At 32.2% G+C, this 16,805-nt stretch overlaps 2 protein-coding genes across 3 annotated transcripts in view; one reads left to right on the forward strand and one right to left on the reverse strand.

Annotated features, from left to right (window-relative positions):
• Positions 1-5,978, forward strand: part of LOC125844869 (immune-associated nucleotide-binding protein 9-like) — a 947,253-nt gene extending 941,275 nt beyond the window's left edge. Inside the window, exons 2-7 of the mRNA XM_049524228.1 lie at positions 529-560; positions 1,903-2,128; positions 2,858-3,135; positions 4,335-4,499; positions 4,584-4,718; positions 5,445-5,978. Coding sequence (XP_049380185.1) covers positions 1,903-2,128; positions 2,858-3,135; positions 4,335-4,499; positions 4,584-4,718; positions 5,445-5,657 — 1,017 coding nt within the window. The 5' untranslated portion in view covers positions 529-560 and the 3' untranslated portion in view covers positions 5,658-5,978. The remainder of the gene's footprint in view (positions 1-528; positions 561-1,902; positions 2,129-2,857; positions 3,136-4,334; positions 4,500-4,583; positions 4,719-5,444) is intronic.
• Positions 5,979-6,350: 372 nt separating this feature from the next.
• LOC125844437 (agamous-like MADS-box protein AGL11) lies at positions 6,351-15,699 on the reverse strand. 2 transcript variants are annotated; one of them, XM_049523752.1, is made up of 8 exons: positions 15,512-15,699; positions 11,974-12,055; positions 11,824-11,885; positions 11,647-11,746; positions 11,484-11,525; positions 11,370-11,411; positions 6,643-6,809; positions 6,351-6,525 (listed from the first exon to the last, which is right to left on the reverse strand). In XM_049523752.1, exons 1-8 carry the CDS (start codon positions 15,691-15,693, stop codon positions 6,522-6,524), a joined length of 681 nt encoding a protein of 226 aa, XP_049379709.1. In that variant the 5' UTR covers positions 15,694-15,699; the 3' UTR covers positions 6,351-6,521. The 2 variants fall into 2 exon arrangements, with proteins under 2 accessions (XP_049379709.1, XP_049379708.1); XM_049523751.1 differs by lacking the exon at positions 6,351-6,525 and having other exon boundaries at positions 6,621-6,809.
• Positions 15,700-16,805: the final 1,106 nt, after the last annotated feature.

Here is a 16,805-nt window from a genome sequence, read left to right on the forward strand (position 1 = left end):
GGAAAAAGATAGCAATGACAACACACTTGGAGGAGGTAGAGTAGTGGGAGAGGTGGTGGTTTCGGCGATGGTGATGGAGGAGATCTCGGAGAGGGTGGTGACTTTGGTGGTGGTTTAAGTGAATGTGCTGGTGGTGAAAAGCAAAGTTGATTTGGGTAAAAGAAATGAGTTCTGTGATTAAGCGGATAAGATAGGGTTAAAATTGAGTAATTTAAGTAAAATTGGACAATTTTAATTAATTTAGGGTTTTTCATCCAATTGAGGGACAGGATAATAATAACTTTATTTTAAAATAAAGTCAAGCGGTATTTTTGACTGTGTTCCCTTATTTATAATGTACTTGTATCGTTAATATATTTTGTATTGACATGACAAATGTTCCTTCACTTGTTGGCAATTACTTGTGGATAAAGTCATAGAGTTATGTTAGGACTTTGTCTCTTTGCTTTAACCCTATATAAAATGTAAAATTAATTAGGTATTTTCTTTGTATACCGGACAGCAGCTTCTTCGTTTTCTCTCGATCGTTCGATCGTTCGTTCGTTCAAGCTACTCTCAAGGTAAGCAATTATAATCATAAAATTATTTAATGGAAAGGGAAAACAGGATTTTGCGATGTGGTAATTGATAATTTTTAGGTAGAGTATAGGATCATAATTGGGATGAAATTGAACCGAGTAATTTGGGTATATTCAACTGATAATATAGGCTTCTTTCTGGTGAGTAAAAATATTTATTTTAATTGAAACTTGTTTCGTGTTTTGATGTTTGCAAAGTTTGATCGTAGGTATGGGATGTTGAAAGATACTAACTGATTCGGGTAGTATTTACTGCAAAAACATCAGTTTTAGACAAACCTGAATTTATAGTTATTACTTTTTGTGGTGAGGGAGGGACTGAAAATTGATGATGTGACACTAGCTGGACATTGCTCACTTATTGCTTAGTCTAGGATGTTTGAGTTGGAACCCAGTTACGGATGCCATTTTTACTATTTTTTTATTTTTTTTTAAATAATGGTGGTGTTTGGGCGAACTTATGTGCACTACCTCCCACCAAAAACAAGTACTTGATCACCTAGCATTTTTTCTGCTGGTTGGGATTTGAAGTGTGGTCTTTTATTGTTTTCACCTATTTCATTGACCATTAGGCCACATATTCTGAAATCTGTGTCTCATTGAAACCCCTGGCTAGTCAAATAATCTCTGGGGTTGATGTAAGGATTATTTGACAATTCTTAGTCTTATGTTGTACTCTTGTTTTTTATTTTTTCAAAAACCTATCTTTTTCAAAAAGGAGAAGCTTTCAGTGAAGATTGTTGTGGCTCTTTACAGATTCTATCTGCATTGTAACATATCTGATGTAGATATTAATAGTCAAAAGGTTTACAAAGAAGTTTGTTATGTTTTTGTGGTCATTAGTAGCTTGATCGAGCTTAATTGTAGGGTTGTCAGGTCGAATTCTTAAGACTTTCTTCCTTTACTTCTTTCTAGATCTGATAATCTCCAGCTAATACAGACACCTAAAAGACTTATAAAAATTATTAGGGATCTTATACTATTGCATGAAAACCTTGAATAACTGTTTGTTTATTTTTTTAATCTATTTCCTTACCTCTTTTTATGTTAACCAATTTGAAACTATTATAGTTAAGCATAATTGTTTCACCTCCATAGGAAAAATAGGCTAGCCTCTCACTGCTGCCTACTATTTAACAGTTTACTTACTCTTGCATCCATTGTGTAAACCTCATTATCCAGGTTTTAGATTTGCCTTTGAGAAAGTTTGTTTTGTTGATTGTGCTTTTATCATATAGCTGAACAACATCAGCTTTTTACCCTATTGTTTCACCATAACCTCAAATGTTCCTTCATTTAATATTCTTTGATTCAACAAGAAAAGATGGGTGGAAGTGCGATAAGTGATGATTGGGAATTCACTACAACTGGAGCTCGGACACTGGTTCTGGTTGGATGTACAGGTAATGGTAAAAGTGCCACAGGGAATAGCATTGTTGGAAGAAAGGCATTCAAGTCAATGTCTAGCTCAGCTGGTGTAACAAGTACTTGTGAACTACAGAGGACTGTACTAGAAGATAACCAAATACTGGATGTGATTGATACACCAGGTAGTATGCATAGATTTAAAGTTTCCTAACTTTACTGCAATAAGCTACATTAGTGAATTTAGTATTTAAATAAGTCACACACTACTCTATCTGTTGCTTATAACTAATGATTTTTTGAAGAATTATTGTCTTTAGTTAAAAGCGGATTTTTATGCAGATTTATTTTCAAAATGTTAGTATCTATATTTGTATTGTGTGTGACTAACATGTAGAATACTTTTTATACTTAGTGATATGCTTTAGCGTGTTCTTAAGAATTATATTACTGAAACAAACCAATGCAAATTATAGCACACATAAAAAGACAACATGAAAGAGCTTTCTAAGCATTTAGAATTTGTCTTGGTGTAATCTGAGTATATCACTTGTTTTTTTCAAAATACTACGACATACCCAGTGTAATCCCATAAGTGGGGTCTGTGGAGGGTGGTGTTGAAGTATGTAAACTAATTGATAGGAGTGTTCTTCATAAATTACTAGGAGGACAATTTTACTGTGTTTTCCTTCATTCATGAGATTCCGTATGCTATTAATTGTTCCTGAGTTATCTAAAGACACTGATAAAGCATGCTACATCAGAGTTGCAAAACGTGTTAACATATGGAACAATGGTGCCTCAACACTCAAAATATCCGCATATGTAAAAAACATGAATTTTCTCTTTATCAGATCTTGATCTGTTTTTTTACTACATAAAGTCAAAAATAGCTGACTGCATCAGAATTGCAGGATTGTTTGATTGTTCTTCTGAACCTGAATTTGTTGGAAACGAAATTGTTAAATGCATCAATATGGCCAAGGATGGGATTCATGCTGTTCTTGTAGTTTTATCTGTGCGAAGTCGCTTTTCAAGAGAAGAACACGCAGCAGTGCAGAGTCTGAGGGAGTTCTTTGGGAGCAAAATCAGTGATTACATGATTTTGGTTTTCACTGGTGGGGATGATCTTGAAGATAATGATGAAACCCTGGATGATTACTTAGGTCGTGACTGCCCCGAGCTTTTAAAGGTATAATGTGCTTAAATATAATCTCATACTTATAGTCTGTTTGCCCAAACTTTTGGGAGGCCAAAAAAGCTTATTTTAAAAAAGTGAAGTGTTTGACCAAGCTTTCAAGAGAATTAGTGATTCCGAGGAGTAACAAAAGTTATTTTCCAGTAGCTAAAAAAAGTAACTTTTCTTTAAAAACACTTTTTTGAAAAGCATTTTTGAGAAAAATACACTTAGAAGCACTTCTAAAAAGCTTGGTCATACACTAATTGCTGCTTAAAATTACTTTTTAAAGTTATTGGCCAAACACAAACTATTTCTCACCAAAGGTGCTCTTTTTTTACTAATTGTTGCTTAAAACTTAAACGTATTTTTTAAGTTTATTGCCCAAACATGATCTGTTTCTCACCAAAAGTGCTTGTTTGAAAAACAACTTTTCAAAAATAAGTTGATTTTAGAAGCTTGACCAAACATGCTATTACAACCTAACTTTCAGTAAGCTACTTGATTTTATTCGTAATTAGAAAATTTGTTAAAAAGGTTTCGTCTTATTTTTTTTCCTTCAAAATTTTCGGAGATTTCTACACCTTGATAGATAAAACTCTGGTGGGGAAGAATGTGCTTCGGCTTGTTAGATAATAACTTACAAAGCCTAGTCATATATAAGGCCTAGAAACAATAGCTTGTGGGATGAATCTAGTACATCTGAAGAAAATAATGCAAAAGTAAAAGTGTTTTCTTTTGAGGGTGGGGATGGGTAGAGGCAAGAATCGATAGTAGATTTATGACTTCATAACCAAAAAATGGAAAAAAAGAACAAATGGAAAAGAGAGGAAAGAAGTTATACTAAATATAGCTAGGTACTACGATTGCCTTGATCAGGTTTTATTCTTTTCTCTTTTCAAAGTTCTGAAATTAAAGAAAGTTTTAAGTCTAGCAAAATCAGCACCAGTTAGTAGTTCTTGTTGTAGGCAGGTGTTGAAGGGAAATGACAAGAAAGTGGGGAGAAAAATATATAATGGATCTTGAACTATTGGGATCGATTCAAAATTTCCTTTTCTTATCTAGTAAAATGAGGAAAAAGAATTTTCAGCAAGATTTATACTTAAAATTCCATCATCAAATTTCAGTTGGCTTTATAGGTTATTGTTTTCTCTCTTCAAACTTGTGCAAGTATGAGATATTTTCAACTTAAAGCATTTTCTATGATGATCTAGAATACCCTCAAGATGTGTGGAAATAGGCAAGTGCTTTTCGATAACAAGACTAAAGACCCTTTGAAGAAAGCTGAACAATTGAAACAACTACTTTTCCTGGTAAATGTGGTTGTAGAGAATAATGCTGGAAAACCATATACAGATGACTTGTTCAAGGAATTAAAGGTATGCACTTCCAACATTTCAATTGTCCTATGTACTTTTCCAGTAATTGGGCTGACTTGTTAATTGCAATGTTTTCATTTGTAGAAAGGAGCTACCAAACTTCATAACCAGGCAACCGAGGTTAATTTTTTGGTGGGATATACTAAGCAAGAGAGACTAGAGTTGAAGGAACAAATGCAAAAGTCGTATGAAGAGCAACTGAAGCGAATAACTGAAGTGGTATGTTTGATCTTTATTGAACTCTTTTGCTACTATTAGAAAATGAATTCATCAGTCATTTATCTGCTTTTGTATATCCTATTGCCAAATGCTGATGTTGCAAATTATGCAATACATTTTTAGTACTAGCAAGGGAATGAGCTAGTGGCTTTCTTTCACTAGTTAGTTTAGAATAATAAAATTCGTTAGTTATACAAAGTTTTGTCAAGGAAGTTTTTGATTGGTACACTACTTTTCTGCTGGGAAATCATGATGGTAAGATATTAGATTTGGCCAAAGGCGCCATAGAAACAAGCTTGACCGATCTTCCTTAGCTTTCTAGATTTCATGTTTCTGGACTTCCCTTGGCATGTTAATTTGGAACATCATATACTGTGTAGTGATTGTAGAACCCTGTCCCCCATAGTAGATAACTTGTTTCACTCAACAAGGGTCAAATTGCAAATTTTGTTTTAATTTTGTAAATGAATTAATTCAATTCCAGAAAAAATAATATACATGTAAACTGCTTGTCCAATTTTATATTAATAAACATAGCTATGGAATGATAATGATGGTAAAGCGCTTTTTTAAAAAATCAAATACAAAGACAACTCTGTTGAATTGCATGCAGTAGTCTGGTGCCAGGGAATTACGGTGTAGTCTATGAATTAGGTCTGGCAGTGTCATAGCTAGATAGTGCCTTTGGGCTTTCTATTTATCTACCTATCGTTACATGTTTGGCAGGTTGAGTCAAAGCTGAAGGAAACCACACATAGGCTCGAAGAGCAACTGGCCAAAGAGCAGGCTGCTCGGTTGAAGTCTGAACTAAGTGCAAAAAATGCACAGAAGAAATCAGATGAGGAGATTCGCAAGTTGAGAGAATATCTGGAGAGAGCTCAAAGGGAGACAGAGGAGCTCCGAGGTCGTTCAGATCGTGGCGCGTGTAATATTCTGTGAGAAAGCTATCTATATGTATATTCTTTTGGGAAGAATGTGCCACTAAAGTGAATTTACTCTTTGCTTCAACTCTTTTACTCCTCTTTCCTTCAACTCTTTTACTCCTCTTTCTATCGTATAGAAGAGAGTAGTACATCTTGATAATGTTAAATATTCAGTTGGGATATTGTCATGACTAGTAATCAGAAATAGCTCAAGGTTGAATGATGGTATAGGCTTTCATTTTCTCCCATGTTTTTGGTTCTGATTGACTTGGTGGTTAGTGCAGTTTGTGGAGTAGTTTCTTCTGTCTTATTGCATGCATATATCTATGGAACTTGATGATAAGTTACTGTTATTTTACCAAAAGAAAAGGATTTTGTAGGAGGCTTGTAATGCCAACCAGATAGTCCTGATTTATGTCACAGTAATAATCAAAAGCCTCTTGAAAATTGCAATTAATTTTTAAGGTCATCAAGTTATCAAGTCCTAGTACTTGAGTTGGTCAGACAGGTTTTCGCTTTCGATATGATTTGAAATTAGGGTGACAATGTCAAGATTTATCAACTTTTTTTATCATAAGAAATAAATTCACACTCCCCAAAGTGAGTCGATTTTTGTCCAATGGTATGGTAAGAGTCAAATAAGAGTTTCAAGTGCATGAAAGCAGGCAGGATCGCAAACTAAATTGAAACCAGTAAAATCATTTGTGACAATTCCATAACTAAGCCCCAAATTTTAGGAAATGATGCAGGGTCTATTGGAAAAAAAAGCTGAGGTGTCCAGAGTTTACAAGTAATACTAATAGCAAACATGAAAATAAGGTAGTAAAGATTATTATATGTTCGAAAAGAGCACATTCCTTCCTCCACAGTAGAAATGGATTTACCTGCATCAACAGAAACCAGAATTGAGAAGTGCGGTTTATCAAGTTACACATTGTTTTCTCCATTGAAACATACATACTTGGAAGGGAAAGATGATTCACTGAAGTTGGAGATGAGACCTTTTGTGATCAGGAGACAATGGATCATAAGATGGTAGTGCAGTTTCCATCATGTTGAGTTGCAGCATATTTCTTGCTAAATATTGTTGAAATGCATTATACTCTTGCCCACCTTGCTCACCAGATGGCATCATGCTTAGTTCCTGCAACCTCTCATTTTCTGCTATCTGCAACCAAATCAATTCAATCTCATCACTACTCTTTTTCTAACCTCAAAATTGGTTATTAAAGTCTTTAAATAGTAGTAATTAGTATGAACAGCAGAGTGACTCCCTCTAATCTTATATAGATAGGGGTTGAAGATGAAATTACAATCTATAAATTAAAGGGGACTGATGCACCATCTTTACCTGCTATTCAGGCATTGAAAATTTACTTTGAGGACTGATTTTGGAGAAGAGAAGAAGAATTCTTATTTCAGAATCAACAAACTTCAGTTACAATGTGAATTGTATTATGTATACATAAGTATCACTAGCTCATTCAACTCTAACCGACTACTAACAAACTTGTGGTCCCAACCTACTAACTAACTTTTAGCTAATCAACTTAATTAATTAACTAACTATCAGACGATTAGTTAAATTAATTCCAATACTCCCCCTCAAGCTGGATGTATAGAACAAGTTCAAGAATCCAAGCTTGACTACAAGTGTGTCATGTTGAGACCTACCAAGTTGCCTTTGTCAATAGATCTGCCTGTTGGTCTTTTTGTATGAATGTAGGTGGTTTTGATTAATCCTACTTGGACCTTTTCTCTCATAAAATGACAATCGATCTCAATGTGTTTGGTGCGTTCATGAAACACAGGGTTAACAGCAATCTGTATGGCTGCTTTACTGTCACAATGAATGCTTTTTGGTCCTAACAACTTAACCCCCAATTCCTGAAACAAATTTGTTACCCAAACAACTTTTGCAGTCAAGGTTGCCAAGCTACTATACTCTGCAATACTCCTAGAAACTGTGCTTTGTTTTTTGGACTTCCATGAAATTAAGTAATCACCAAACTTTAAGATGAAACCAGTGATGAATCTCCTCGTATTTGGACAAGCAGCCCAGTCTGCATCACAAAACCTTGTAAGTTGAGGCTTTTGAAGTGAACTTAATAACAGTCCCTTTTCTGGATCAACTTTAGTTTAGTGCTGCATCACAATGTGATTACTTTGGTCTCTGCATGAATTGACTCAGAGATTGTACAGTAAAGATTTTATCCGGCATGGCATTGGTAGGGTATAATAATTTCCAACTAGTCTTTGTTACTTGTTAACATCTTCAAACAAATCATCGTTGATGGTAGTACCCTGATCATATTCCACACGTCAATTTCATGTTGCATTCTAGTGGTGTAAGGGCAGGTTTTGCAGCAGCTAGTCCCACCTCAGATATCAACTGCAAGGCATACTTTCTTTGATTCATCACTATCCCTTTACTGGATCTAAAGAAAGAATTCAATTCCCAAGAAGTAGTTAAGCTCACCGAAGTCCTTGATCATGAAGTGGAGTGCTATAGTTGCCAATGTGTGTTAGTGGAGTGGTTTCTCCATTTGGTAAATTAACTCTCCTACCTATACAGCCTCTACTGTAATTTAGTCTTCCTAATTTAGAGGTCATGTGACATGTAGTCCCTCAGTCAACTATCCAACTTTCCTTTTCATCATTCACAGAAAAAGCTTGGGTAATAGGACTAATCATACTTGCCATAGCTATATTTGCCACAATGTCATCTGTTACTTCTCCTCCTTTGTCTAGCATATTCAAGATTCTTTGGTACTACCTTTGAGTGAAAGTAGGATGAGTTGCTAAAGCTGATGGTGCAAATGCATCAATTGTTGATGCTTGCTCATATCTCACCAAATTTGCCACATTTTTGATGTTGTTTGTCAGTGATCTGCAATCCTTGCATGACTAGCTCCTCCTTGATCAACTCCTGGTCCTGATTTCTTCTTAAACTCCCAATCAGGTGGATAGTCATTCAACCTGAAACAATCTAGTTTGACATGCCCAAGAAACTTACAATAATCACAAATCTGATCCCAGTTTTTCTTCTTATGCTCAAAGTTCCTTGGGTTACTTTGAGGATGTCATTTTTCTGCATATAAAGCAATTGAATCCAATTCTCTACCAGAATGAGTCCATGTTATTGACCACTAGCTTTCATTTGTCATTATCATAATATAAGCTTTGCTAACACTTGACAAGGGACTCATCATTAGGATCTGACTTCTTGCCTGACCATACAGTTCACTCAATTCCATTAGAAGTGCAAATAGCCTTAATCAGTCTATATGATCCACTTATGTTCTCGATTTGTCACAATTACATAACGGTGGGGGGCGCAAATGCATCAAACTCATCCTTCAACAATCATAAATTTGTAAAGTAACTAGAAACAATCAAATTACCCTAATGAGTTGTGCAGATCTCTCTATAGAGATGATAGATCCTTGATCCATCGACCTTATCAAATCTGTCTTTGAGATATCTCCATACTTATGTTGCATCATTTGCATACACAATTCCACTAAGTAGTTCCTTAGAAACTATGTTCGTAATCTAGGCAAGTACAAAACAATTACACTTCTCCCATTGCTTTTCCAATTCCAGTTAATAGTCACATCTCTTGCATGTTCCAAGCACGAACCCTAACTTACTCTTAGCACGAAGATTAATTAACATAGACCTGCTCCATAGTGAGTAATTCTCCGTTCATGTAAGTTGTACCGTGGTAAGGACACATCTAGGAGTATCTAATGGATGAAGATAGAGTGAATGATTGCACTTCATCTCAATCTCATTTAGAGTTTCTTCTCTAACTACAACTGCATCTAATTCTCATATTGTTCACCATTTCCTCTGATTCCACAGAAGATCTTCAATGGCTGAAGAACATGATTGTCTCTTCACGCAGTTGAATCAAACTTGATTCACAGCTCTGATAACTTATTGAAAATATACTTTGAGGACTGATTTTGGAGAAGAGAAGAAGAAATCTTATTTCAAAATCAACAAACTTCGGTTACAATGTGAATTGTATTATATATATATATATATATATACACACACATCAGCATCACTAGCTCATTCAGCTCTAACCGACTAATAACAAATTCTACGAACAAACTTGTGGTCCCCACCTACTAACTAACTTTTAACTAATCAACTTAATTAATTAACGAACTATCAGATAATTAGCAGGGGCGAACCCACATAGACTCATTCGGGTGCTTGAACACCCATTAACCTTGTATCAGACTTTATATATCTATGTAAAAATTAAGAAAAATTTGTATTAATTTAACATGTAGCACCTAGTGAACAAATGGTTTGATTGGTCCAATGGCTCATGGATGCTTAAGGTTATTTTAGTATTGTTGAGGGTGAGTTCAAATTTCATTCTTAACATGTTTTATATATATATCTTGAACAACACCCACAACCTTGATTAGTCCAGTCACAACTCGCAAGAGAAGAAGTTTTCTAAGGCTACAAGTGATATAGATTATAGAGAGTATAGACTCATATCTTATTATACTATAGATTGTGGAAAACATCAACATTTGTGTAATCAATAATAACATTATGGTTAGTCATCAACTGGCCGGCCTGAAAGGTTTAGGAAGGAAAGCGATTTCTCTTAGGTGTATGTGAAGGTATTGGTTGAAAATTGTTTCTCAATATTTTTATCAAGCATAAGAGCACTTTAAATAGTTGAACACATATATTGTATGTAAAAAATTTACAATTCAAAAAAAGGTAAAATATTTCAATAACTAAAACAACCTAATAAAAATTTGAAATTCAAATTCATTCTAAATCAAAGCAATTTATTATGCTAAAAAATATAGCTGAACATAAATTTCAACAAGATATTTAAATAAACATATGATTCAGTAGAATAAAAAAATTGCATGTTTAATTCTTCTATTTTTCTGTTCAGATTTTATTTAGTTTCTTGATTATAAAACATAAACTCATTTGTTAAGCTGTTTAAGACACAGAAGATAACAAAAGTATGTGGTGTGGGTTGACCGATTCCACATGAATTCACACCCGCATCTGTGCCTTGTCAATACAAATGCGAGGTCAAAAATAAAGAGTCCGTGCAACTTTAATTATAATATGTCATATCAATCTTCCCACATATTTTGATATTCATCAATTTCATTTTGTAATTTTTTATCGGTAAACTTTCCTACCCCCTCCCCTTCCTAAATCCGTATAAATAAGAAAAACCTTTTCTAATCATAAATTTCAGGGAATTGATTTAAAAATCTGAAAATTAAATCAAAGAACATATGAGGGGAATGAAATAATAGTTCTAATTATTAATTGACATATAAAAAGTATAGAATATTGAAGTTATTTAGTTTAATTCTCTTCCATTTAATTTTATTTAGCTAAAATGGAGAATATATGATTATTATTTTTTTGGAAAAAGTAGTGTGATAGTAATACTAATTTGAATCTATTAACTTTAATTAAATTTTTTTGAACATATTAATGAGTCTTGAATTTATCTATTTTTCAATGAAAAATCTACAAATCAAAATTAACGAGTACCAAAATATGTGGACGATATTGCATACTAATTACTATAATTAAAAAGTGATTTCTACAACAAGTGTCATTTATCTTGTGTAGTTGGGGAAATAGAAAAAAAAAATGTAATAGAGAAGAGTGGCATAAGAAACAACTTTAAGTGATAAAAAAAATAAATATATAATACCTTTGATCTAAGGAATGCATTTTCCTGTTCAAGTTGAATTTCCTATTATCAAAGTTAAATAATTCAAATCAGTAGAAATTTAAAAAAAAAAACATAATGAGAAAAAGAAAATACCCTCTTGTGCAAATTCTCAGTCTCAGCTAGTATTGCTTCATGCTGCATCCCCAACACAAACAAATAATAATTACTTAATTAGTTTGATATATATATTTATGCTCATATAATTAAGACAATTAATTAAAATATTATATGATATGATAATTATAAAATATTATACCTTTTTGGACCTAATTCTTGTAATGCCTCGTTCAAGTCTGTTCTCCAATTGCTTCAGTTCCCTCACATTTAAAGAGCACAGCCCTTCACCCACCAGATGCCTGTACTTGTTACATGCAAATTAATTATCACTCATTATTTATTTATGGAATATTATTATATATACAAATTAAATCACCTATTTGTGTTCTGCATCAATTGTATTTGTTGCCGCAACTTCTTTGATTCTTGTTGGTAAAACTGTAAACAAATTAAACAAAAACGAAATTAAATAAAAAGCATATATAGTAGTTATATATGACATTTTTGTATATATATAATTAAATACCTGTGCATTGAGCTCTTGAGTAGTGTACGCACTAGACGTTTCTGCTGTTGCCTTCTTGTATCGTTCTATAGTTGCCTTTACACTGTTCACATATATAACGTGTTTAGCTCTGTCATATAAACATAACATACACAACAATATTTATAGTTATAAGTTGCTTAATTAATTACGATTTATATATTAGAAATAGGAGAGAGATCAGAAGTGAGATTGGGAGAGGGAGGAAAAAAACCAAGCTATATTTGGGAGAGACAAGAGAGGATGTATCAACATATACAATTGATAGGATTGTTTTATATATCAGTGAATACAATCGTCGTATCAAGTGTATATGTTCCTTGTGTATTTATTTTGTATCAAGTGTATCAATTAGAGGTGTCAAATGAACGGGTTGGATTGAATTTGGGTGTACAATTAAATTGAGTTTAGTTAATAAATGAGCGGGTTATTGACCCGCTCAAAAGCTACTTGGACTATAATGGGCTAAAATGTGGGTCATAACCCAACCTACTCAATTCTTCCTAAGTTTTAATTGATTTATTTAAAAAAAATAAGTACTTCTTTTATGACTGTATAAACATATCAAATAATAATTAAAAATTAAACTATTTCAACAAGATTTCTCATTTGTCAATTTGGACTACAAATCAATCAAATTTTTAACGAGCTGGAATGGATTAGGCTTAAATGAGTTCAACTTATAAATGAGTGGGTCAATAATCCGTCCAAACTTGAACGAATTGAGTTTGATTTTGTCACCGCTAATATATCAGCTAATACAATTTTGTATCAAGTGCATGTATATATTTATATCATTTGTTATGTATTTGTTTCATGTGTTGTATAGTCTTTTAGAAGATGATTGATACAATGTTGTAGGTATACATTTGTATTATGTGTTGTATACTCTTTCAATACAATATTGTATCTCTTCCTCGTTCATACAAATTGAACTAAAGAAAAGGAAGAAGAGAAATCTCCACCATCTCTTGCTTCATACAAATCTTTCGCCTAATTTTTATCTATACCCAATTTGTATTAGTAAGTATTATACCCTATTTATATTGGGCGAGAGAAAGAAAGGGGAGCAATGGAGGAGAGAGGAAATAAAGTGTAAAAGTAAAACTAGAGTTAAATAGTATAAATAAAATAATGAAAGCCTAAAGATTAACATTGTGTTTAAATGATACATACAAAATGGATTAATTGAACGACTCAAATGAAATAAAAAATCGAGATAAAGTGTGAAAATAAAAAAAAGAGAGGATAAATTAGACATGTTGTCCATATGTTTGGCCTTCTGTATATAGTTTCCCTAATGCACAAAAAGGTGCATTATATTACTATGTATATATTTATCATTTGGTTAATGCATACATATATATATATATGTAAACAAAAGACAGTCCCAAGTACCAAGACTTGCCTTATGCATGCAAGGGGAAAAGTAGCATGCATGCATGTATTTTACAGAGAGAATATATATTCAAAACCTGAACTAATAATGAAAATATTTTTGTTGCATACTAAAAGCAAAAAAGCAAAAAACAAAGCTAAATGAGCTTTTAACAGTATATACGCTACAAGTAGAAACCAAACAACTCCTACAACCACAAGTCATCAAACAATGCAATCCTAACTCCTCACTTCTCGATATAAGCACTCACAGTTTTTCTGCTGATTCACTTCCATTTTTCTCTTTCTATTTTGTTGCCCTTTTTTAGCTTATTATTGTTAAGGATATATGTGGTTTCTAAAGACATTAACAGCCCATATGATCAACTTCAATCCACCAAATGTGCTTATTTATTAGAAAAAATTACGCATAATGGCAAATATTTATAGTTTATTATTTAATTTAGCTATAGTTTTGAATATTTGTTATGCATTTGTATAAATACCATTCTTGATTGTATTAATTCAGAATTTGTATATGCTTACCCTAGTTATTTATATACGATTTGTTGATACATTTGATTGGTATAAGTTATGGAAAATTTATAATAAATTACCATGTTTGTATATTGACGAGAGAAATATACAAACAGATTTTTGAAAAATTCATAAATGTATATATACAAAATTTATGTATACTTACCCTGTTTGTATATTGACACGCAAAATATACAAACAAAAATACCCATAGCAAACAAAACTACAATGATGGAGCATAATTAGACAAACGGTAGCTAAGGAGGCTTATCAAATTTAATCTCTTTCTCTTATCAACTGTAACTAATCCGGAGACTATTGCTTTTTTTTTTCTACAACTATTTAATTCCATCATTTAGTTTTTACTTGACTCATGTTGACTTGATATAATTTTTAAAATAAATAAATATCAACAGTATTATATCTTACTAACCAACCTTATTAATAATATTTGAAACTGTAAATTTGACTTTTACTATTACTTTATGTAATTCTTTAATACCAAATAGTAAGAAAAAAAAAACTCACTTAATTTACTAAAATGAATAAGTACAAATTAAAGAAAAAATTATTTGTAATATTACAGACCAAGTAAAAATCGATTTTTCTAAAGTAGTCATTGTTAGAGATTATTTTGGTCTATATATTAGAGAAATTTTTATAAGACTTACCCCGAAGCGTAACAAATTTTGGGTTACAAAATTCTATAAGAAATTTTTATATTTCCAATATACTTATATTTTTCTTGGTGTAATTAATAATACTTCAAATTCAAGTGCACTAATACAAAATTAAGTTGTAAAAGTGTGTTACTCCTAATCTTCTAATTAACTTTTATACGAGACAAATCACACACTTTAACATCAACTACTTGAGATTATCTGAAAGTTAATTCATTGATAGTAGCTAGAAGCTAGGAAAAAACAAGTTCGATTAATTTGCTTCTCCACATTTAAAATGCTGTATTCTTGAATCAACTAGGAATATTTATTTATCTTTTATTTTTAAGTTATTATGGACTAATATTGCATAATTAATGAGGATGTGACGTTTTAGAAATTGTGATGTACTATCTTTTAACCTAAATTAAACGCTAAGATATCCTTTTTATTTTATAGAATATAATTTTAAGCTTTATCAGACCCCATTAGACCAAATCATAATTAGGAGCTGTGAACGATCCACTATGCCTACATGATCAAAAGCTCATTCATCCACCAAACTGCATTAAAATATAAACAAATTCACTAAACAACAATTTTTTTCTTAAATATACTACACTAGTAAAAAAAAATTGATTTTTTTTTAGTTTTTTATTATTCCCTCTTTTTCAATTTACGTGGTACCGTAGGAATTTTGAGATTCAATCAAGTTTTTTTTTTTTTTAACCATAATCGCTTTATATGTTTTTTTTAAAAAAAAAATATTTTAAGATGTCAATTATTGTGATCTACAGTACTATTTATGAAGTTGTTAAATATATAAGTTTTATCTACTTAAAACTTGAATATACACCATAAAAATTAGTTAATTAGAAATTAAAATGTGAAATTTGTGTAAATTAGGAAAGTAGGAAATGAAATGAAGTATGAGAAGAAGGAGATACTTGTTGTTAGAGTATTCATAGAGGCGACCGCGAGTAGAGAAAACAATGAGAGCAATCTCAGCATCACATAGAACTGAAAGTTCATATGCCTTTTTCAGTAGTCCATTTCTTCTCTTGCAGAATGTCACCTGTCGATTTGTGTTGTTCTCAATCCTCTTTATCTCTATCTTTCCTCGACCCATTGATCGATCGATCTACACATCATCACATATTTCATAATAATAATTATACAAAAACATACTTTTAAATTTTTCTAAAATTCTTATTTTATTAAACAACACCATCTCCATATATGCAAAGTGCATTTTGTGTTCAAGTGTGTCACTGAGCACACTTTTATTATTGAATTACATGCCAGAAGAGGAAATTGCTCGGAGAAAAAAAATACTCCTACGCTCTGGACTTGAGGAATTAAAGAATCATTTAATTACACATATATAAGATATAAGAAGATTTAGGTTAAAAACTAGAAAACATCCATAATTTTAGTGGAGTATTTAATTAGGGTCAAAATAAGAAGAAAAAAAAAGGACAAGAGTAGGGTTTCTTTTTACTAAACATATAGCAAGCACCAGATTTTAAGTTTAGGACACAGAATGAGATTATATAGAAGATGGTTACTAAAAAAGTAAAAAAAAATCCAATATCTTCAGATCTGAAGATTTACATGAAAAACAAAGTATGTATTATATTGAACTGAGGATACTAAGAAAAAGATAAACAGACCTGAGTGAGTTCAATGGAGTCGGCCACACGAATTCCAAAGACTTTGCTGTTAGTCTTTTCAAACAACTTATAAATCACACAATTACACTATACTATACTATACTATAGTGTACATATGTGAATGGAAAGCGACCAACACAGAGCAGCTGGCAAAGAAAATGACATTTTTTCCACATATAAACCAGACCACCCTCTTCTTTGTTACTACCTTTTCCACACCAAATTCTATACTAAAATAGCATAGGGTTTAATTTCCTCTTTGCTCAACTAATTTCCCCTTCCATTTTCTTCCTATACAATTAAGGGAAACTTTCAAAAACAACAAATATTACACCTTAAATAGGATTATATAGCTATGCTTTACTTAATTACAAATAATAGCAAAATGTTAGGGGAGGAGAGAGGCGAGCGAGATCTGGGAGGGAGTGTATTTTTTAGCAGATTTTGGAGAAAAACTACAAATACAAACTGATTTATATCAAAATGAATACATATTAAGAGGAGAGAAGCAAGCAAGATCGAGAGAGGAGAGAGGCGAGCGAGAAGCGAGACAGGGAGATCCACTACT

The sequence above is a fragment of the Solanum stenotomum genome, chromosome 11, assembly GCF_019186545.1.
Source record: "Solanum stenotomum isolate F172 chromosome 11, ASM1918654v1, whole genome shotgun sequence".
In the NCBI taxonomy this organism is placed as follows: Eukaryota; Viridiplantae; Streptophyta; class Magnoliopsida; order Solanales; family Solanaceae; genus Solanum; species Solanum stenotomum.